This window comes from Alligator mississippiensis, chromosome 1 (genome assembly GCF_030867095.1).
Source record: "Alligator mississippiensis isolate rAllMis1 chromosome 1, rAllMis1, whole genome shotgun sequence".
NCBI classification, from domain to species: Eukaryota; Metazoa; Chordata; order Crocodylia; family Alligatoridae; genus Alligator; species Alligator mississippiensis.
This window is the reverse complement of record NC_081824.1, coordinates 458,642,884-458,665,372: the sequence shown is the minus strand read 5'-3', so window position 1 is coordinate 458,665,372 and position 22,489 is coordinate 458,642,884. Positions and strand designations below refer to the sequence as shown.

General features: G+C 45.0%; 1 protein-coding gene across 2 annotated transcripts; it reads left to right on the top strand.

The window, feature by feature from the left end:
- Positions 1 to 11,097: 11,097 nt before the first annotated feature.
- PRSS23 (serine protease 23) lies at positions 11,098 to 21,727 on the top strand. 2 transcript variants are annotated; one of them, XM_014605893.2, is made up of 2 exons: positions 11,098 to 11,195; positions 18,535 to 21,727. In XM_014605893.2, exons 1-2 carry the CDS (start codon positions 11,188 to 11,190, stop codon positions 19,664 to 19,666), a joined length of 1,140 nt encoding a protein of 379 aa, XP_014461379.1. In that variant the 5' UTR covers positions 11,098 to 11,187; the 3' UTR covers positions 19,667 to 21,727. The 2 variants fall into 2 exon arrangements, with proteins under 2 accessions (XP_014461379.1, XP_019343808.1); XM_019488263.2 differs by lacking the exon at positions 11,098 to 11,195 and adding an exon at positions 11,346 to 11,810.
- Positions 21,728 to 22,489: the final 762 nt, after the last annotated feature.

Below are 22,489 nucleotides of genomic sequence, written 5' to 3'. Positions count from 1 at the left end.
ACCATTCCCTGGATGTTGGGAAACTCCCATCTGCTTCAGACATTCCCACAGCCTGTGTTTACTTCAGGTTATTCTCAACAGGAAGAACCCCCCTCAACTCCCTCCTGCAGTCTCCTTTCTTTCAAGACTTGTTTTAACCATTTAATGGCCTTCTGATACCTGCTTTTTTGCTGGCTCCTCAAAGCTAATTGTTTCCGCCATTTCTCTTAAGGGTATATAGAGTACTCTTACCTTGGTAACCTTTTATTACCTACCCTCTTGTGTTTTCAACCACCTACTATCACGCCACACACCCATTCACACAAAAGAGTCTAGTAACTCAAACATGTAAAGTTTCCAATAGTACATGTAGTAACCATGCAGAAATGTTACCTTTCTGACCAGATTAGACACATAAGTGTGACAGCAGTTACTCTTTCACAGAAAATAGTATGAATGCAAGCCATGAATTTTGCCCCAAATCTGTGCAATTCTGAAGATCCATTTAAAAAAAAAACAAACCAAAAAATTTTGATGAATTTGCACAGAGTGTTTTATGCCTAAAATGTTATTTTTGGATTACCTCACTCTATTGATATGCTGTTTATATAAGCTGTGAAGATGCAATGTCTTGCATGAAGCTGAGTCCTGCTGGAGCAAATCCAGGTGGCTGTTTTATTTCAGCATGTTTTCAGCATGTTTTCATTGTCTTGAAATTAAAAGAAACCTGTCAACTTACAAAATGTCAGAAGTGTTTCGTTGACTGTGATTAAATAAGCCCCAACTTCGCTGTAATTGAGTTGAATAAAAAAAATCTCTATTTTCAATCTGTTTATTTTATGCATTTCATACCACTTTGGCCAATATTTCACATTACATTTTTTCTAAAAGATGTGATCTAGTTTAAACTGGAATTTGGGGAAGTCCCATGGCCTCTTACACAGAAGGTCAGACTAAACAATCACAATAGCTCTTCTGGCCTTGTAATCTAGACCCATAAATTCCATGAAATTCATCCTGTACAACTTAGCTGGCCTATATTGTTTTTAAAATGTAAAATTACCTGTTGTGTTTTCCTGTGGCAGTAGTTCAGTTTGGCAGATGGTTTTAAGAGATGTATTACAGAGCTCTGGTTATCTTAAGCTGAAAGCATTGATATTTATTGTCATATTTTTGCCCATAGAAAGGAGTACAGGGTCTACCTAAGGTTCTCCATTAATAAGATCTTAATAAGCAGTCCCCAGCTCTGGTAATTCAGATTCACAGAATCATAGAAAAAATAGGGTTGGAAGGGACCTCAGGAGGTCATCTAGTACAACCCCCTGCTCAAAGCAGGGCCATCCCCAACTAGATCCCAGCCAAGGCTTTGTCTAGCCAGGTCTTGAAATCCACCAAGGATGGAGCTTCCACCACCTCTCTGGGTAACCTGTTCCAGTGTTTTACTACCCTCCTAATGAGAAAGTTTTTCCAATATCTAACCTAAACTTTCCTTGCTGTAGCTTGAAACCATTGCTCCTTGTTCGGCCATCTGCCACCACTGAGAACAGTCTAGATTCATGGTGAGACTTGAGAACATAGAGTATTTCTTGTACCTCAGAAGTCATCTCTCGGAGAAGGCTGACATTGATGAAGAAATCCAACATTGCCTCAAATGTGCACGTGCAACCTTCAGATGCCTCTTTCTTTCATTCTTCACATGTCTGAGGAAGTGCGTGTTCAAAAATTGTGACATCAGATCCAAAACCAAGCTGATGGTTTATCAAGTAGTTGTGATCCCCACTTCATTGTATGGAGCTGAGATGTGAACAATGTAAAGAAGACACCTCACATTATTGGAAAATACCACCAACACTGCCTGCGGAAGATCCTTCAAATCCAGTGGGAAGATAGACGCACCAACATTAGCATCTTTGGGCAAGCAAACACCATGATCATCAGGCATTGACTTCACTGGGCCAGCCACATCATCTAGATGTCTGACTTCAGACTTCTGAAGCAAGTCTTATTCTCCCAGCTCAGTCAAGGCATATGCTCAAGAAGAGGGCAGAGAAAGCGCTTCAACGATGTTCTCAAGGCCAGCTTGAAAAAAATGCAACGTCAACATCAACTCATGGGAGACTATTGCCCAGGACTGCCCCAAATGGTTATCTTTGGACCCACCGATAAGACAATCATGGAAGACAATCATCCTTGACTGTAAGGGACTGCTGAAGAGCTAAAGTCATAGTCTTAGCTGCAGAGGTTCAACCCCACCCCCCCACACACACCTTTCCAACAGACTCAGAGCTCCTATCCTGTACACAACTCCACCGCAATGTTTCCTGCTGGTGACAGCGCTGCTAGCAGGAGGGAGCAGCCAGAGAACCTAACTCACCGTTCTCACATTCAGAAACGCTAGAAGAAGTACCAGTCGTTGCAGCTTAGTGATCACTTTCAACCTGATCCAAAGCTCACTGAAGTCAAGGAGTATCTTTCCGTTGCCATCAGTGGCATTTAGATCAGGCCCATAAAACCAGATTACAGTAATGAATATCTCAGACTATAGGATTCCTTCATCGATGAGAAACTATCTCCAGATAGCACAGTTCATGAGGTGGTGGCACATGTTAGTAGGCATGTTATTACTTGACAAAATCATACTGTTAATACCATTATTCATGTTGCCACCAAACACTGTTTGTAAACAATGGCTTATGTTTGAGTCATGTAATTACACTAAATTCCATGAGCTAGGAAACAAATATGCAAAAAATCTGCAATCATAGTGCCTCTAACTTTTATGGGAGGTGGAAAGAGCCTAATGCTACTGCTTCTTGGTTCCCTTCTTCCTCGTTTCTGCCTTCCTTAGGTGCTATGATTATATGGCTTGTGAATACAAAGGTTGGAAGATGCCTACTTTTCCTTTATACTGCTAGAGTGGTAGGTTGGCCTTCGTGTAAATGAGAATGAGATCTATGGTCTTTGGATTTTCTCTCAAGCTGCTGTCCCCTTCCTCTTCCTCCTCCCCCTGGGCACTTGGAACAGTGCCTTTATTTCATCCAGCTCACTCCCTTCTTTCAAATCTCTATTCTAATCTGTCATCCTGCCATTTGAGCATCTCACAAAGCTTCATAAATTTACCTTTGATGTAAGGAAGTGAAGTTATGTTAGTTTTAGGCACAGACAGACCAAGTGACTCACCCAAAATCACACAGGGGTTCTGTGGCAAAGCTGGGAATTAGACCCAGAGGTCCCAGGCAGAGCCTGGGAGTCCATCTGTTTCAAGACCTCTGGCTCCTTTCCCTTCTCCAGTAGTACATCCCCACCAACCTCCGTGTCTGGAGTTGTTCAGGGCACTGAGAATATTTTGTCTGTTAGGCTCGCTGTAATCTAGAAACATTTTAATGCATGATGGTAAAGTTCTTTGTGAGTTTACAGTTCAATGTATTACAATGAATTAAGAATTCAGAGTTAAAGGTGGTTTTGTTCAGTGTCTGACATTAAAGACTAGCAAACAATGGCATCTCAGCTAAGTTTAATTTAAAACTTTAAAAAAATGGTTTTTTTAAATTTCATTAGATTGGCGTGGAAGTAGCTTACCATAGCACTTTCTGGGTGGCTTCACCCTTTGTCCTACAGACACTGTCTAGATTGATATAGTCTCTGATTCATCCCATTATGTATTATTATACTTTGTACTACTTTGTGCTTTGGTTAAGAACTAAACCCTAACTGGACTAAGCATTATAAAAACCACAGAACAAAAAGATGGTCCCTCTCAAAGATCTTCCAGTCTAAAATATAAGACAAAAGACTACAAATGGAGACCAGACAGATTGAAATTGGAATATACAGAGCAACCATGAGATAATATCAGTCTCCACAATATCTTATCTATCTACCTTACATTTTGCCATACCACTTACTAACATTACAACTAACCGATACAGTACTCTAACATGGTGTTTCTCTGAGTTCTTACATGGAGATCTAGTAAGCCCTCAAGAGACAGTCTAATACCCTTCCCCTTTTTTCTTGTTCATGATCTTTGTGAGTAGGAGAGTGGGGAGAATAAGCAAAAGGTTACAAGGAATGGGACATTTAGGATATTTTCCTTTCTCCCATTCCAGAGTCCAAAGGCTCTGACTAGGCAAGAGTGGGGAGCTGTTAGGTGAACCACTGAGGACCGAAGGTCCAAGGCAGTTAGATGTAACAGGACTGTTTTGTGGCAATGAGGAAGAATGCCCTGAGGCCTGTTTGAGGGGTGTATGTGTGTACAACACAAAGGCAAGCCTGTGATGAGAAATGTCATAAAAGTCTCTGAAGCTGCCCAACTTAGTGAGGGGTGGCAGAAGAGGTCAGGCACCTGCTGGCTGTTCCGTGGAATTCAAAAATCCACAGCTTTCAATGCCAGCTGATCCCATCCCATGATTTTCTCTCTTCCCAAGGCAGCTAGATCCATATCTCCAACCATGCAGAATAGGAAAGATTTGTCCTGGCTCACTGAGCCTGCTGCTGAGTAGCCTAGAGCAGTCAGACTTCATATCTTTAAATAGGGAGCATATATTTCAAGATGGTGGCAGCTGGAGCCAGGATTTAGAGCTGGAAAACTCAGAGAAGATTTGAAGCCTTGTCGAATTCTCCCCAGGAGAGGAGGGGATGGCAATTAATTTTTCATTAGTATTGCTCTGGAGGACCATAATAAGTCAAGCTCTGATAACTGCTGTCAAAAGATTAACTGGCTGTTGATACTTCTGGGATTTTCTAATCATTGCACGTGGATTCCTCCTGAGCTAGCAGTAGTTGAATTAGTAGCAACAGCACCTCCCTGCTTACCCTTTAATGCAGTCCAATAGCTTGGGTTCCTGCTGGAGCTGCTTGGAAGTTTCTGTTTGATATTGTAATCATCCTATCATAATCCATTTTAGGAAAGCAGAGAGATAAGCTGCAGCCAAACTGGGGGATGGAGTGCATGATTACAGCATATTCCTCTCCTCTCTCTTTTCAGTCTTCACCTTAGAAGCCTTTTCCAAATGATTTCCACTAATTATCTGAACACCTTGAATGGTGATTCTCAATCAAGGTGCCATGGCACCCTGGGGTGCCTTGAGGTCCCTTTCAAAGGTGCAGTGGGGTCCCATGCAATGTTAGCATTGTTAAGTGTGCAACCCTGATTCACAAGACAAAGCCAAAGATTTTAAACAGGAATCCTGTTGCAGGATGAGGTGAAGCATTGTGTTACCACCCTCCTTTGGTTCTCCACTCCTGTCTACTTGGTCCCTGAGGCCTTCTCTGTCACTCGCCTGCCATGCCTTTGTTGTTTCTAAAATAAATGCTGGGAGGCTGCTCAGGACCCCAAGGGACATACTGGTCTAGGTCTTACCACTTTTTTCTTCTTAACACTCAATGCCTTAAAGACCGTCTTTGTGGTTTCCGAGCACCCCTACAACCACATCCATGCCTTGCAGGTGTTGACAATCAGTTGTTTCAATGGGCTCTTGGCCCCAAGTCCAATCCCTTACTTCTTCAGTTTGTTATATCTTTAAATCCTGTCCCTCTTGGGCACTGGGCCCTGGCCCAGTCTCCATTAATCCTGGGTGCTGAGCCCCTGGCCCTAGTTCCTATCTCCTCTGGATATTTTCAGCTTAGGCCTACCCCAGCAAGCTCAAGACTCTCTCAAGACCAAGAAAACCAACTGACCAAGACCGAGAAAACCAACTGAAAATCTGGCTAGTTAACCTTTCTTAACACAACATACACCTGCCTCAGGGCACAAAAGAAAAAAAGGTAGGTGGCCTCTAAATCGTACAGCCCCAGGTCAGACAGACCTACAGCTGGCAGTAAAACCAGCCAGTCTCCTAGGGCAAATGAAGCCAGCTTGAGTAACCCACCCCTGGGCTTCTTGCTGCTCTGTTCCTAAAAGTCCACTCCCCTACCAGGATTCCTCAACACATTGTCTCTCTTTCCCCCTCCTTGGCTCAGTTCCTCCCCAGGGCAGCTGTGCGCCATGGTCTGCTTTCAGTTACCCATTTTCCAGCAAGCCCTTATCTTGCTCTTCCCTTATCACCTGTGGGCAATTACTTCCTGGCCCCGAAGGTGTCAGTCCTTCTGATTATGAATTAATCACCACCTGCTTTCAGGTTAGCATTTCTTATCTCAACCACTTCTTTATTTGCCCAGCAGTGGTGTTACAATAAGTCCCAGCCTGTTTCATAACAGGAGCCTCCATCTCCCTGCTACAAATCCATAGAATTAAAAACATTCTGCCTTGTTGTGGTCTTTAAATTCTTTGCAACAGAAGAATTCTTCTACTATTTTTCTGCAGTCAAAAAATCAAATGAAAACTAAAAGTTGATATTTTTGAGGAGTGTCTTGAGACTACTAAAAAGTGCCTTAGGCAGGGTTCAAATTACAGGGGAACTGGGGGGGGGGGGGACTGACCCCCCCCTAAAGAATTAGAGCCCCCTGTAAGATTTCCAAATCATAACCTGGGGGTTTCCGATTTTATTAGACCATCATAATGGGCAGCCTAATTTTTTGCAGACCCCCCACAAGAGTCAAAGTGTAATTCAAACCCTGCCCTTAGGTCTAAAAAGTTTGAGAAACACTACATACTAGGTTAAATAAACTCAAATAAAACATTACTGAATATTATTTGAATTGAGGTCCCTGAAACAAGCCATTTCCCATGGCTTTTTGCTGCCACATTTCTTTCTCCACTTTTGAAATTTTACTCATTCTTTGTAAAACAGCATTGGAGAACAAAGTCCAAGGGAAGCTGATGCACAAATTGTTTCCTCAAAACTGTATATTTACAGCTAGGGATAACAGTAATCAGCTGGGAATTTTGGCAAGATCTAGACGGAGGTCCCCCTCAGAGCTACACAAATCTGCAGGATTTTTGCATGTGTTTATATCAGTGCTTGTTGGCTCTACTCCTGTCTTTTCATGCCAGATAACTTCAGAAAAATTCAAAAGATGAACAATTAAAATAAATATAGAAAAAAATTATCAGAGCAATAATTAAAACCATATATACATCTTATGTGGTAATATTTGTGTGCCACACTGCAAAGTTATATATCTTGTGTTTGGACATCTCTCTGGCCAATACACAAGTGCAGAAATTAACATACACAAGTAGCCCTGATGCAGTCCCTGTTGTCAGGTGTGAGGTGACATACATGGGAAAATACTAGCAGCTTGCTTACAAAGCTGAACAATAAGTAAAAATGTGTATGCATAGGGTGCATCTATATGTGCGCTCTACTGTGGAGCTGACTCATTAACTCTGCAGTAAAGTATCACCATCTACACATGCAATAAATTAATCAACTCTGTTATAGGGTAGTACTGCCCAACTTGAGTACCATCCTACAGCTGAGTGGTTACTTGCACCAAAAACGCACTTACAGGCAGTGACCAGGGCTGGCTGGGGCACAAAAGTGCTCCAGTACAGGGCCTGCCTGCTGGCTAGCCCCACACTGTAGCATCCCTGTGCTCCAACCAACACTTCTGCAGCACATTGAGCTGGGGTGGAGCAGCCCTGGGCTGGCAGGCTGACCCCCAGGGTCCCCTGCCCAGCTGGGGCTGCTCCGCCCTGTCTCAACATGTTGCGGTCCTGGGTGTATATGTAAATGCTGGAAGAAATAAACTCCAGCACAAACTGTGCCAGAGTTTACTGCTATGTGCTAATTGCATGTGTAGATACACCCACAGAGGGAAATCCTCAGCGAGCTGAAGTCAGTGGAGAAACTCCCATTGACTTCAACAGAGACAGGATTAATTTATAGCAGGGATAGGCAACGTTTTTTGACTGGAGTGCCAAAAAGCACCATAATGCCTACCTTGGAAGGTGCCGGAGTGCCACCATGCCAGAAAAACAAAATGAGGGCAGGGGTACATGGCAGGATGCCCTGCTTGTGCCCCTTGCCCCCCACCCAAAGCCCCTGCCCCCCAGCCCTGCAGCCCATTGCCCCCCACCCAAAGCCCCTGTCCCCCAGCAGCTACCCAGAACCTGGGCTGCAAACATCTGCTGCCTCTCCGCCCTAGCCTTGGCCCCAGATGCCTCCCAGCCCCAGTCCTGGCCCTGGGCTCCAGGGAGGCAGCACATACTGGTGATGCTCCCCACTGTGCTGCCCTTGCCGCTTCTGCAAAGCAGTGTTGGAACCCGGCCGGCAGGGCACAGTGGGGGGTGCAGAAAGCTGCCTGCTCCCAGCTCCCTGCTGCCTTGGCCACACTTCCCCCGCAGGCGGGGGCAGCAGTGAGGAGCACAACCCTGCACTGCTGCCAACGCTGCTCCCGTGCTGGGTTCCAACGCTGCTTTGCAGAAGCAGTGAGGGCAGCACAGCAGGGAGCATCGCCGGTATGTGTTGCCTCCCTGGAGTACAGGCTGCTTGCAGCAGGGCTTCCATGGGAGCAGCCGGGCTCCATGGCTATCAGCAGCTACCCGGAGCCAGGGCCAGCTGCAGCTGGGAGGCTACAAACAGCTGCTGCCCTCCCGCACCCGGTCCTGGCCTCAGCCCTGGGCTGCGGGAAGGCAGCAGGTGCCAGCACTGTGCTCACTGGGGCCGGGGCTGGGGAGGCAGCAGCTATTTGCAGCCTCCCGGCCGCAGCTGGCCCAGGGTCTGGGTAGCTGCTGATAGCCACAGAGCCCAGGCTGCTCCCAGCAGGGCTTGCAGCATCCCAGCTGCCTGCTGGGTGCAACCTGGGCTCCCAGCTGGCATCAGTTACCCAGAGCTGGGGCCGGCTGCAGCCAGGAGGCTGCAAACAGCTGCTGCCTCCCCAGTCCCAATGTGTGCCCAGGAAAATGGCCTCACATGCCATGCTCGGCACGTGTGCTGGTGGTTGCCAACCCCTGATTTATAGTATACCTACTTTGTACCTACTTTCAGGACCCCATCTCAAACCTAAGGGTACTTGTCTTTACTCTCAGGTATCCAGCTGACTTCAAAACAATTTGTCCAGTACTGTAGTGTCAGATCCCTTAGGAAGCAAGATATAACATTCTTCCATAATTGCCCTACACAAGGCAGCACGACTGGAATAAGATAAAGTATCATAGGTAAAGAGAGTGCCAGGGACCCGGAGAGGTCATCCAGTCCAACCCCCTGCCTGAAGCCAGGGTCACTTAGACATAAACCTTTCCTGACAGATGCTTGCCTAACCTGTTATTAAAAACCTCCCGCTAGGGAGATTCCAAAGCCTCTGTAGCGAGCCTGTCCCAGGGCTTTAGACCTGTGGTGCTCAATCTTTTTGTCCCGTACGCTGGATGGGCAGGGCCCAGCCCATCCACGGGCCAGATCCAGCTGGTGGCCCACATCCAGCGTCCTGCAGAAAGCCCCATCCAGCCATATAGAGGGGCCCAGAAGCAGCCCAGCCCTGAGGGGAAAGCAGGGTTACCAACCCTCCAGGATTGCCCTGGAGTCTCTGGGAGCCTGCAGAGAGTCACCCAAGAGATAAACGATAGGACATTCATTAAAATAAATATGAAATATTGAATCCAATGTATACAGTGGGTTTTTAAGATGTGATAGTCATGTACATTTGCCTTCCTGAGTACAGTACTATATTAATGTATTAATGCATGAATGCATTAATACATCACACGATGCTGTGACATTAATATGGTAATGCATGAATGTATTAATCAACACATCATATGATGTAATGACATTAATACTGTAATGCATTAATTCATTAATACATCATATGATGCAATGACATTTATGTGGTAATGCATGAATGAATTAATCAATATATCACGATACAATGGCGTGAATGCAGAAATGCATGAATACGTCACACAATGCAATGACAATGCAGTAATGCATGAATGCATTAATACATCACATGATGCAATAACATGAATGTGGTATTGCATGAATGCATTAATATATCACATGATGCAATGACAATCACTTCAGGGGTGTACTTGGAAGCCATGTTGGTCAGAGGCAAGAAGACAAACAAAAAACTAGAACTCTTGGTTCCAAAATGATACCAGTTGGTCTAATAAAAGGTATCATTTTGAAACCAAGAGTTCTAGTTTTTTGTATGTCTTTATACATCACATGATGCAATGACATGAATGCAGGAATGCATTAATCAATGCATCACACGATGCAACGCCACAAATGCAGGAATGCATCACACGATGCAATGACATGAATACAGTAATGCATTAATGCGTTAATCAATGCATCACACAATGCAATCACACGAATGCACAAATGTATCTCATGATGCAATGACATGAATGCATTAATCAACACACCACAGGATGCAATGGCATGAATGCAGTAATGCACGGATGCATCAATACACCACACAATGCAGTGACATGAATGCAGGAATGCATCATGTGAGGCAAGGACATGAATGCAGGAATGCATTAACCAATGCATCGTGCGATGCAACTACACGAATGCAGGAATGCAGGAATACATCACATAATGCAATGACATGAATGCATTAATCAATAAATCACAGGATGCAATGGCATTCATGCGGTAATGCATGAATGCATTAATACATGACAATGCAACATGAATGCAGTAATGCATGAATGCATTAATCAACACATCACACGATGCAATGGCATGAATGCAGTAATGCATGAATACATCACAGGATGCAATGACATGAACCCAGTAATGCAGAATGCATTAATCAACACATCTTGTACCATCTCCACTTTCCCCAGAGCCTGATGAAGGGACTTTGATCCCGAAAGCTTGCAGAAAAGGACCGTTTTCTTGCCATCTTCCAGTTGGCCTAATAACAGGTATCATTTTGGAACCCAGAGTTCTAGTTTTTTGTATGTCTTTTAATCAACACATCACACGATGCAATGGCACGAGTGCAGGAATGCCTTCATGGCATTGCATCGTGCGATGAAACCTCCCCGAACTGACTCAACCCGCGTTAGCAAGCCCAGGGGAAGCGGGGGCTTGGCACGGCCTTGCAGTGGGGCCGAAGGAGCTGGACCCCGTGCGAGGGGAGTGGGGGCTGAGTTGGGCCCGAGCGGGGGCTCGGCAGGGCAGGGCAGGGCTGCGCGGAGCCGCGGGCGGGACGCGGGGGCTCACGTGGCGCCTGCGCCGCCGGGGCAGGGCGGGCCGGGCAGGGGCCGGGGCCGGGGCCGGGCGGGGTTGCGGGGCGGCGGCAGAGCGCTGCAGCCCGGCACCTGCGAGGCGGCGGCGCGGAGCTGGCGGGGTCGGGCCGGCGGCGATGGCAGGGTGAGTCCCGGCGCGGCGCGGCGCGTCCCTCTCCCCGGGGCAGATGTGCGGTGCTCCGCGGGGTGCTCAGCACCCAGTGCAGTCATTTTTTGGGGGTGGGTGGGAGGGATTTCCAGCTGCTGGTTATGAACTGCCTAAATGCGGGCAGTGCCAGCAGCATCGCTTGGTTAGACAAAACAGGCCTGCAAGGACTGCCCAGCCTGGGGCATTTGGAAAGACCCCCGGGCTGGCAGAGCATCTCCAGGGAAGAGCGGCGTCAAGCTGACACCCCCGGGGCGCTGGAGGTAGCCAGAGGTCCCCGAGACGTCAGCCCTCCAGTGCAGATAACTTTTATTTAAAGAAAAAGAAGTGAGACGTCAGGTTCCCTGTATGTGAAGGGGCTGCTGAGGCTCGGGGCGTTTGCTGGAGCCGGGGGCTGAGGAAGAGGCAGATGGGCAGCCTCGGTAGCATCCCCTGGGATCCCGTCTAGAGCAGAGGGTCTCACCCTGGGGTCCGCCAGCGCTGCTCGTTCGGGCGGTCCGCAGAAAGGCGACCTGAGGCTAAAGCTGCCGAACGTTGCGCCCGACTTCCCAGAGTTTTGCCCCAAAAACCAGACACGCCCGTCGCATCAGGAAGGTAAGACTGCTGATATTAAAATAGGAGCCGTGTGCTTTGATTTGTAGAACAGAAAAAGAAAAGTTTACTCAGCGGTCCGCCAAGACGCTCAGCAGTTTTGCAGTGGTCCGCGAAGGAAAAAAGAGTTTGAGAACCGCTGGTCTGGAGTAACTGCTGGCACACGACTTGATGGTTGTTGCTTATCAGTTATCACTGTATCCTCCCTTTGCAATTTGCTTGTTTAGACAAGAATCACATAACTGCATGGGATGCAATGACAAACCCAATGAAGAAAAGGAAAACTATTGAATAGCGATAGACGGAGAAAGAAATCAGACCAGCTAGTAAAAATATAAGTGCGATCTATGTCTTTTTGTGTGCATCTGTCATTCTAGCACGTGCCAGAATACCCACTGTGCTTCTGTATGTGTTGGCAGATACCCCTGGCCTGAAAGGATCAAAATGTGTTTCAGGTTTTCCATCACATCTCTTCCTACAACCCTCTGAGTAGTGGGGAAAGGATAGAGTGAGCGAAACTTTATTTGGCCACTCGAGCGTGTTCAGTGTCACTGACGGAGCATGCACACGCTGGAATTTAATTGCAGTTGGAGCCTCTCGTTTCTTAAGCACGGCTCAGTTAGTTTGGCTGTGTTTTAACAGGTTCTGCGACTAAGAAAAGCAGCTTAGGTATTTTGGCACAGCGGTAGCAGTAATTTGGTGCACCTCTGTAATTTGGTTTGAGGTAGGGCCCTTTTTTTGGCCACATTAATCATTCCGGCCTCCAGCACTATGGAAAAACTTCCTTCATTTCATAGTGTAATGGAGACTATTCTGTGCACAGGATTTCACACCGTAGGTTCCAGGATTTATTTTCATTTAATAGCCTATTGCAAGAACCACCCTCTAAACACTGCAGGCTTCCAAAAAATGACTTGCTTTTCAGAATATGATTCATGCACATTCTGAACAAGGCAGTTCTCTTCCACCAACATTTTTTCAAGGCATGAATGCCTTTTGCAGCAGGAAAGTATGCCTGCAGCGTTGTAGCAGTGTGCTGACCCCCAGGGTAGCTGTCAGTGTTTCCATTCCCAGACCAATTTTAATTCCATTATCAAGTACAATAATGTACAGCCCACTTTTTATCTTGCCCATCAAAGCAGTGCTTTGTATTAAGTCCAAGGTATGTTATGTTTACGACATGATTTAAATTAAAATGAAACAATAGCTACCACAGTATAACCCCTCTGTATTGCAAGGCAGTCTAATTGTATCATAATATATCTGCTGTCATTTCACACAAACTGTTCAAAAAAAAGTCCCGTCCCCCCCCTTTCTGACCTTCAGATGTCTTTCAGGGTTGCTCATGAAATAATTAGTGAAACATAATTACTACCCAGTGTAGTACAGAACATTTCACCTACTAGTCTACTTCATAACTAGAAATGAAAAGGTCAGTAATAGGCTCTCTTAAAATATACGTGGCATTATGCCGTGGGCCACAGAATTTGGGAACATCTGGAAAATTTAAAAATAACCATTTTTCCCCTCGGAGAATTTTAAAAAAATATTCCAGAATATGATATGATACAGAAATGATATGATACAGAACTTGTACTTGTACGCCAAAGTAAGCTTATTTAAAAAGGAAACAATAATATGTTATGTGGAAACATAATTAATTGCACGGATTCATGTTGATGCTCTGATACCGGTAACTGGTGCTTGGCTTCTAATCCAAGACAGAAACTTATTTCTTTTTTTTTTTCCCCTGTTGCATTATTAATGTTTTTTTTCATAAGAACTGAGCCAATAAAAAAGTAGTAGCTGATGAAATGACCTTTACATCCAGTGTATCTACACAGTGATTGGACAGTGTTAAGGCCTTAAAATGTCAGGGAAAGGTTATAGATAGCTTTATCCAAAGGTGTGCATTGGAGTAAAGCCCAGTTTCAAAGAGCTGGGAGCCACACAGATGCGATCCATACTTTTGCAAAGTTTTCTAGGGGATGAGTTCCAACAGGCATGGAGTTCTCCTCGCTGGGGGGCTGCCCTCTACTGCCTGAAACTGTATTTACAGGCAGAAGGGAAACAGCTTTGTGCAAGTAATGGTTTATAGGAGGAACCGTCCCGTTGATGCAAGGGTATGTGTGAGAAACAAAAGAAGCACAGCAGTGCACCATTTCAGTAATGGGATATGTGTCATTAAGTTGGTGATTCTCAACTGGGGTCCTATGGCACCCTGGGGTCCCTTGAGGGCGCTATACAATGTTAGCGCTGTTAGGTGTACAAACATGATTCACAAGATGAACACAGGGATTTCAAATAGAAATGCAAAACTCAAGAACTCTTGGTTCAGAGATGATACCTTTTATTAAACCAACTTAGAAATCACACAAAAATAACCATCTTTTTCTGCAGTCTTTCAGGCACATGCACCACGGGGTCAGGGAAAATGAAAGGTGGTAAAAAGTTCCCCCAGGTAAACTTCATTTTGCACAAAGTTTTGTATTTCTTTTTTGTCTCAGACCAACACAGCTACCAAATCCATCCCTGAAACATGGGGGATTTCAAATAGGAATCCATAGTATTAGAAACGTTATGAACTGTTGTGGTCTTTCTTAGTTCTTTGCAACAGAACAACTGCTGTATTATTTTTCCATAGTCGAAAAATGAGTGAAAGGGACGAGTTGGCATTTTCTGAAGGGTGGGTCAGGCCTAAGGGGTGTCTTGCGTATAAAAAGGTCGAGAACCGCTGCATTAAGCATTGTCTGATCATGATGACACCTGTTTTCTGTTCCCACCGGGGAAACCACTAAGCATTTCCATATAGAGTCCTCTTCATCATAAATTGTGTCCTCTTTGTCATCATGTTTCAAAGGGCAGGAGCTCAGCACTGACACCTTTTGACGCGAATCATGTTTGACACCGAGAAATATTGCCACACATACTCACCTGTCCCTTCTGGCAATCTGAGCACCTCTCTGTAGCTGTGTGTAGTGTCACTTATGCCCTGTCCTTGGCCACCACTTCTAAGATCTACAGGTATAATGCACTATTTTGGAGGGGGGAATGGTAGGAAACCGGAAGATTTCTGTGCTGGTTTACATCACTCAGGGGTGAACTCTGCCTACCTTTGTCTTAGCCTCCCTTAGGATAAATAAAATGCCCAACCATAGGTAAATGATCATACAAGTACCCAGTCATAATACTAGAATCAGACACCATACTGTTCACGTATGTACCTTCATCCATAGTTCATGAGCTATTCCCCAGCACAGTTTAGAAACAGAGAATTGCGTTGGAAGGAGTTAAGAAGAATAATTTGCTCTCTTGTTTTTAGCTAGCTGTGATCACCTTCTGCATGGTCTCTTGTCGTTTGTTTGCTTGAGGTATTTCAGGAATGATCATGTAGCGTTATCAGTATAACCTCAGCAGGGCTTAACTATGTGTCAGCTCAACATAATTGTGAAGTTTTGTTTGAATAATCCTTGTATGCAGGCGAACCTGCCTGCCCGTCTCCTTGCATAGAGAACACCAGCTCCCACAGCGATTTAGCTGTATGGTTAATTTTCAAATAAACTAAAGTTACGCACTTCCCTGACTTCATCCCAGTGCACGCTGTTCTGTGCTGCTCGAAGCCCTCTGCCTGCGGTTTGTCAACATATTCACAGTATCATTTTCCCCTCTGTGCTGGGAGGAGGTTAGTTCGTGTTTAATGACTTTAATTGGCTGTGGAGGGAGGCAGTGTGTTAACTCTGAATCCTGCCTATAAACTCTCTGCTGCCCTTCCTCACGTGCAGTTCTCACCTGCATTGTGCAAGCTTATGGGGCAGAGCAAAGCCTTCTTCTACCTTATACTACAGGGGGAATAAACCTCCAGAATGCCAGTTCTGTAAATTCATGCTCCTGTTAAGGTCACATCATTTTCCTGGCGTTTGTCCATTCCTCAGTTTGATGTATCTTTAACCCAGGTCATAAGGAAGTGGAGAGACTCTAGCAGCAGAGCAAGAGGTTTCTAGAGTAAAGAAATAACTGTATTTAGCAAGACTTGAAGCTTCTGAATACATTTCTGTGCTAATAGCCTATTTATATTTCCAAAGATGCTTAATGCTTGCAGTTTCTATTGACATCAGTGGGAAGCTGCTGATACTCAGGACCTCTGAAAGAGAGGCCATTGATTTTGCAGGTGCATGGCCAGATTGGGCTTTAAGTTTCCAACCTTAGGCATCTGAGTTTGAAAATGTCATCCTACAGTAGCTGTTACAATGTACAGCTAATATCCTGTAACCCAAGGATATTTGGGACTATGAAAATCCCAGTTGCCAGCAACATGACTCTTCATAGAATTGCAGAAAATTAGGGTTGGGAAGGACCTCAGGAGGTCCCTTCCCCAACCCCTTGTTCAAAGCAGGACCTTCCCGAACTAGATCATTCCAGCCAAGACTTTGTCTAGCTGGGTCATAACAACCTCCAAGGATGGAGCTTCCCCACCTCTCTGGGTAACCTGTTCCAGTGTTTTACTACCCTCCTAGTAAGAAAGGTTTTCTTAATATCTAACCTGAACTTCCCTTGCTGCAACTTGAGATCATTGCTCCTTGTTCTGTCATCTGCCGCCACTGAGAACAGTCCAGCTCCATCCTCTTTTGAACCCCCTTCAGGTAGTTGAAGGCTGCTATTAAGCAGGCCTGTATGAGTTGGCAACGATCTGATCCGGCTTCGGATCTGGCTGCTTCGGATGGCTGCGATCCGATCCGGAGCTTCACACCGGGTTTCCGCCTCGATCCGGCCGAAGCTTCGGAGCCGCCTCGGAGATCCAGCCATAGGGTATAATGGGGAATCAATAAAATATCTATAACTTTGTTGTTTTTTGTTCGATTTGGATGAATTTTCCAGGGATTGTAGCCTCTGCTGAGAGCATGGAACCTGCCAAGTTTCAAGAAGTTTGGTGCAGGGGTTCAGGGGGAACTGTACTCCAAATTCTTGAAAGCCAAACTCATGTCACAGCTGTGTGTTACAACACAGGGGGGTGAAAACTGCAGGGCTGGTAGCTCTTACTGAGACCACAAAGCCTGCCAAGTTTTCAAGGAGATAGGTGCAGGGGTTTGGGTGGGAAGTGCCCCTCAAGCTGCAGACAAGCAAAACTGGTGCCATGAGTGACACTGAATGTGTTAAGGTGGAGCGGGGTGACAGCTGCAGGGGTGGTGGCCCCTGCTGTGACGCCTGCCAGCTGTGGAGGAGATCGGTGCAGCGGGGTCCTGGGGCCCTGCACCCCTAGCTGCTGACAGGCAAAACTTGTGCCAAGACTGTGTCTGTCTTGGTTGTGGCAGTTGATTGTCTGGATTGAGTCTTTCCTCTCCTTAGCCTGGTTTTGCAGGTGCTAATTGATTCTCGTTAAGTCGTTATGTAGTAGCCAGGTCCTGTGCATTGAGCTGGTCCCCTGGTCCCTGTGTGAACCACGATTGATTGGTAACTGGGAACACAGCAGCTTAGCAGCCAGGCCTGCAGCAGTGTCTCCCTCCCCACCCCAGGACAGATAGTCAGTCCCACAGCACCCATGGCACCAGCTTTGCTTGTCCGCAGCTTGAGGGGCAGTTCCCCCCAAACCCTGCACCGATCTTCTTGACACTTGGCAAGCTTTGTGGCCTCAGTAAGAGCTACCAGCCCTGCAGTTTTGACCCCCCTGTGTTGTAACATGTAGATGTGACAGGAGTTTTGCTTTCAGGAATTTGGGGTGCCGTTCCTCCCAAACCCCTGCACCAATCTTCTTGAGACTTGGCAGGCTTCATCCCCTCTGCAGAGTCTACCATCTCAAAAACTTTCATCCAAATCGAACAAACAACAACAAAGTTATAGATATTTTATTGTTTCCCCATTATATCCTATGGTCGGATCTTGGAGGCGGCTACGAACCGCCCTGGGAAGCTGAACAAGGCAGCGCTTCGACCCGGATGTGCTGCTTTGGACCCCAAAGCATCCAAAGCTTCTCCGGATCCGAAGCTCTGTCTGAAGCCTTGCACAGCCCTGCTATTAAGTCCCCTCTCAGCCTCCCCTTCTCTAGACTAAATAAGACCAGTTCCCTCAGTAAGTCTTGTGCCCCAGCCCCGCACCATTTTTGTTGCACATTCAATTTGTCCACATCCTTTCTGTAGTGAGGGGCCCAAAATTGAACACAGTACTCCAGATGTGGCCTCACTGGTGCTGAATAGAGGGGAAGAATCACTTTCCTCGATCTGCTGGCAGCACACTTACCAATGCAGCCCGGTATGCATTGAGCCTTCTTTGCAAAAAAAGGCATGCTGTTGGCTCATATTCAGCCAATTGTCCATTGTAACCCCCAGGTCCTTTTCTGCAGAGCGGCTTTTGGGCAGGCACTATTTTTGTAAAGCATCTGTGTGATCTTGGATGTCTGATGTGAAACTGTTTTCTATACACATCACTTTTTTATTTTTAATTGAATTACTTGACATTCAGGGCAATCACATAAGTATCTCCAAGGTCAAGTTCATGCTTTTTTGAGTTGTGATGCACGCTATGGGACTTTTACTTTCTCCGACAGCTCGCTCAGGAATTTTTCCTCTGATTTCAGTGGGACCAGGACCTTGACCCTAAATAGGGATAAACTTTTCAGAGCAATGGTAATGTATTTGTTTGGTGAGCAAACTCTTGTTTTGCAGTGGTGAATGAATCTTACCTGTTTTCCATAGTAACTGGAGTTTTACATATATATATTTTTTCCTTCTTCCAGATTCATATTCATCATGGCACAAGTGCCAACTATAATCTTCCTTCTCTGCACTGTTAAGGACGTCATGTCCTCCAGTTCTCACTGGAAGCCTACCTGGCCAGCCTACAAAGTGCCAGTCGTCCTGCCTCAGTCAACTCTTAATCTGGACAAACCCCAGTTTGATGCAGAACCCAAACTGGAAGTAGTATCACCTTGTGGGCCCGAGTGCCACAAGCGTTCCCGGCTGCCAACTTACGAAGAAGTGAAGGATTACCTGTCGTATGAGACCTTGTTTTCCAACGGTAGTCTTACTGAAACGGAAGTAGGCATTTACATTCTCAGCAGCAGTAGTGATGGGTCGCAAAGTAGATCTCGAACAAAGAGGCAGATCTATGGCTACGACAGTAGGTTCAGCATTTTTGGGAAGGACTTCTTGTTAAATTACCCATTCTCCACATCGGTGAAGCTGTCCACAGGTTGCACAGGAACTTTGGTGGCAGAAAAGCACGTCCTTACTGCAGCTCACTGCATCCACGATGGCAAAAGTTACGTCAAAGGAGCCCAAAAACTGAGGGTGGGCTTCCTGAAACCCAAACTAAAAGATGGCAGCAGAGGTGCTAATATCACCAGGTCCAAAATGCCTGAGAAAATGAAATTCCAGTGGATCCGTGTGAAACGGACACATGTCCCCAAAGGATGGATCAAAGGAAATGCCAATGATATTGGCATGGATTATGATTATGCCCTGCTGGAGCTCAAGAAGCCTCACAAAAGAAAATTTATGAAGATAGGTGTGAGCCCACCAGCTAGACACCTGCCTGGAGGGAGGATTCATTTCTCTGGTTATGACAACGATCGGCCAGGAAATCTGGTTTACCGATTCTGTGACGTCAAAGATGAAACATACGACCTCTTGTATCAGCAGTGCGATGCCCAGCCAGGTGCAAGCGGGTCTGGGGTATATGTGAGGATGTGGAAGAGACAACATCATAAATGGGAGCGTAAAATTATTGGGATATTTTCAGGCCATCAGTGGGTGGACATGAACGGCACCCCACAGGATTTCAATGTGGCGGTTCGCATCACGCCCCTCAAATATGCACAGATCTGTTACTGGATCAAAGGCAACTACCTTGACTGTAGGGAGGGATAGAGACCATAAACCTCCCAGAAAGCACAGCACTTACAGGTCTTAATTACCTTTCTGAGGAAAAGCTACCAATTTGTCTGTTGCAAATGTGCGCGAGTCTGTTCTGAAACACCAGGATGTGTTTGATAACATTACAGTCAAACCACTTTGGAAGGCGATTGTGTGACAAGAATTGTGGTTAGAAAATGTGGAAGGGGAAAAAACCCATGGGGGGAGGGAAGGGGGAGGTGAAGCTGCTTACTTTGTAGTTCTAGCAATTTGCTTAATTTGGGAAGTGGTAATACAAAATCTAACCTGTGTCCAAAAAGTTAGACAAAAGGGATGCTGTTGACTATCTCATGCATATGTTTGCTGTAATGAATCCCAAGGTTAGCAGAAATGCTTTGATCTGAAATTTTAAATGAAAATAGGATTTTGGGGCTGGAAAGGGAGTGTTCAGGGTCTACCCCTTCCTCTGGTGCTTGCAATTCAAACATTGCAGTGTTTTATTAGTTTGTGAGAAGGGTAGTTCTTGTACAGTGGAAGTTGAGCACCTTGCAAAGAGCATAAAGGGTAAATAAATCAATGAGGTTTTACATTTCTGCTTGAGTGATTTGAGGCTTTATTAGCAGCATTAAAAACATATAGAGCACAGTCCTACAAAGATTTAATAAGGATGCACATACCATGTAGTCATGTGAGCAGCCCCATTGATTTCTCTTTGTATAAGCGGTTATGAATGTGATTAAATCTTTACAACATCTGGGCCCCAGTTTTCAATCCAGCAGGGACCTTAGAAATACCCAGTGTAGATGGTCTTGGGGTAAAGTTTTATTTCCTATTGTAACTTATCTAGATCTTTAATTATGGAAGGTTTCTCACATTAGCGTCCCCTCCAGCAATGCAAGCTCTTTGGGAGGGAAGGAGAAACATCTTTTGTCTTGCTGGCTACTTAAATTATTAGTTGTAAGTTTGGGAAAAAAAGAGAGGATGAGGATGTTATATCATTTCATCCCTTGATCTGTGTCCTTACATCTGTTTCCATAGCTATATGGGTAAAGGTATTGTTACTGAGGTTGGTATGTATATCTGCCATCTCAGTTTAGTAGTGTAACTTATATAGCATCTAAACCTCTGATTTCTTGCACTATTTGGGGCAGTTTCCTTTGAAAACTGCACATTACAATTAGTTCTTGACACATGAAATTCAGTAGGTCAGCAGCTATACTGGAGCGAAATGATGGCTGGTGTTTCTTACAGACATTAGTGACTTTTACAAGAACAAGGTCATAATTAAAACAAAAGCTACATTTTTAGAAATTGGGAAAATCCAGCCAAAAATGTGGATAAATCAAAAAACTTTGGACACAGTGTTTCTCAGGTTGATTGTGCCACTGCATCTCAGTCACGTTTTTAGGCAGGTATTATGGCAGCACATAGCTACTTTTTTAAACAGGAAGGTAGACGCTGTCTCGTAGTCTAGATTCCATTACACCCATCTCCTGCCAACCTCTGTAGCTCCCCAAGTTATGCATTGCACAGATGTTACATGCGCAAAGAGCAGCCCTCTAGTGTGAAGTGCCTGAGTTGAGCAAGAATGAGTCTAGGTAGGTTTCTCCTGTGCTTTTTAGGAAAATGTTATTTCAGTTAAACCTTATCTTTTTCAAGTTAGTAATTATTATGGTGTCAGCAAACACATGGCTGATGGTGCTTTATTCTTTGGAAGGCCTTAACTCTAGTCCTGAACACCAGTTTTGCTAGAGCAGGTTTCTGTTAAGTGCAGTGTTCAAAACCATGGGACCCATAGGTGGGTTTTTGGTGCACTTGGATACAAGCAGTTACTAATGCTTTAAAATATGAATAATTACTGTATGTATTTGACAGACTTCTGCCTTTTTTATTTTAGGTTACTTTATAGCTGTTATCAGGAGCACTTCTGTTTGAATGTATCACAGTGAATAAAGAAAAGTAACTTCAATGCAGACATGCTTGTACTTGTACCATACCTGGGGTTGTAACTACAGTCCCATTTTACTTTTACTTGTTTTTAAGGACATTCAAATACAGCACAGATGTATCAACCACCTTGATGCTTATTCTTCATTTATTTCCTTTCAGCCTGCTTTCCTGAATACCCACTGCATAAAGTAAAATTGGTTATTTTTCCCTGCAGAGTTGGTTGCACAAAGAGCACTCGTAATTATAGCCTTCGTGGGATGATTGTGTTTTTAAAGTAAGTCACAGGTCACATTTCATCTTTAACTAATATGATCTTAATATAGTAGAGAGACACGCTTTTCTGTACAGTAACTCTCCTGAAATAATAGGAAGAATTTGGCTCAATGAGTTCAAAGCACGGATGATAATTTTATAACAGAAGAGTTAACGATCCTTATTTTCCTCTTAAATGGGTAAATAACTGCTTTAAAGTCAGTGATTAGACCGATAGAAGTCAGAGGAGACTAGGAGCCTTGACATGCGAATATGTCACATTCAGTGAATCTAAGACGTCAAGGGCATTTTCTTTCCTAGTTTCTAGATGTTTATGATACTTTGTGTATCAAGGCACCTAAGCGTTGCAGCATGTTCTTATGTTCTTTATTGAACTGTGAACTTTCATCCGAGATGTTTGAAAGCTCTGCAGTTGAGGTACTGTTAAGGCTGGGTGAGGAAAGTTGTACAGGAGAGAAGCCAACTGGTGTAATTTTTGTATTAGCCAAATTACAGACTTACTTATGCAGCACCCTTGGAGAAGCGGAGGGGGATCTATTTCTCTTTTATTGCAACCACATAAAAAGATTGTTAAAGAAAAATAGAAAACTCTTAGATGCCTTGGGTGGGATTTTC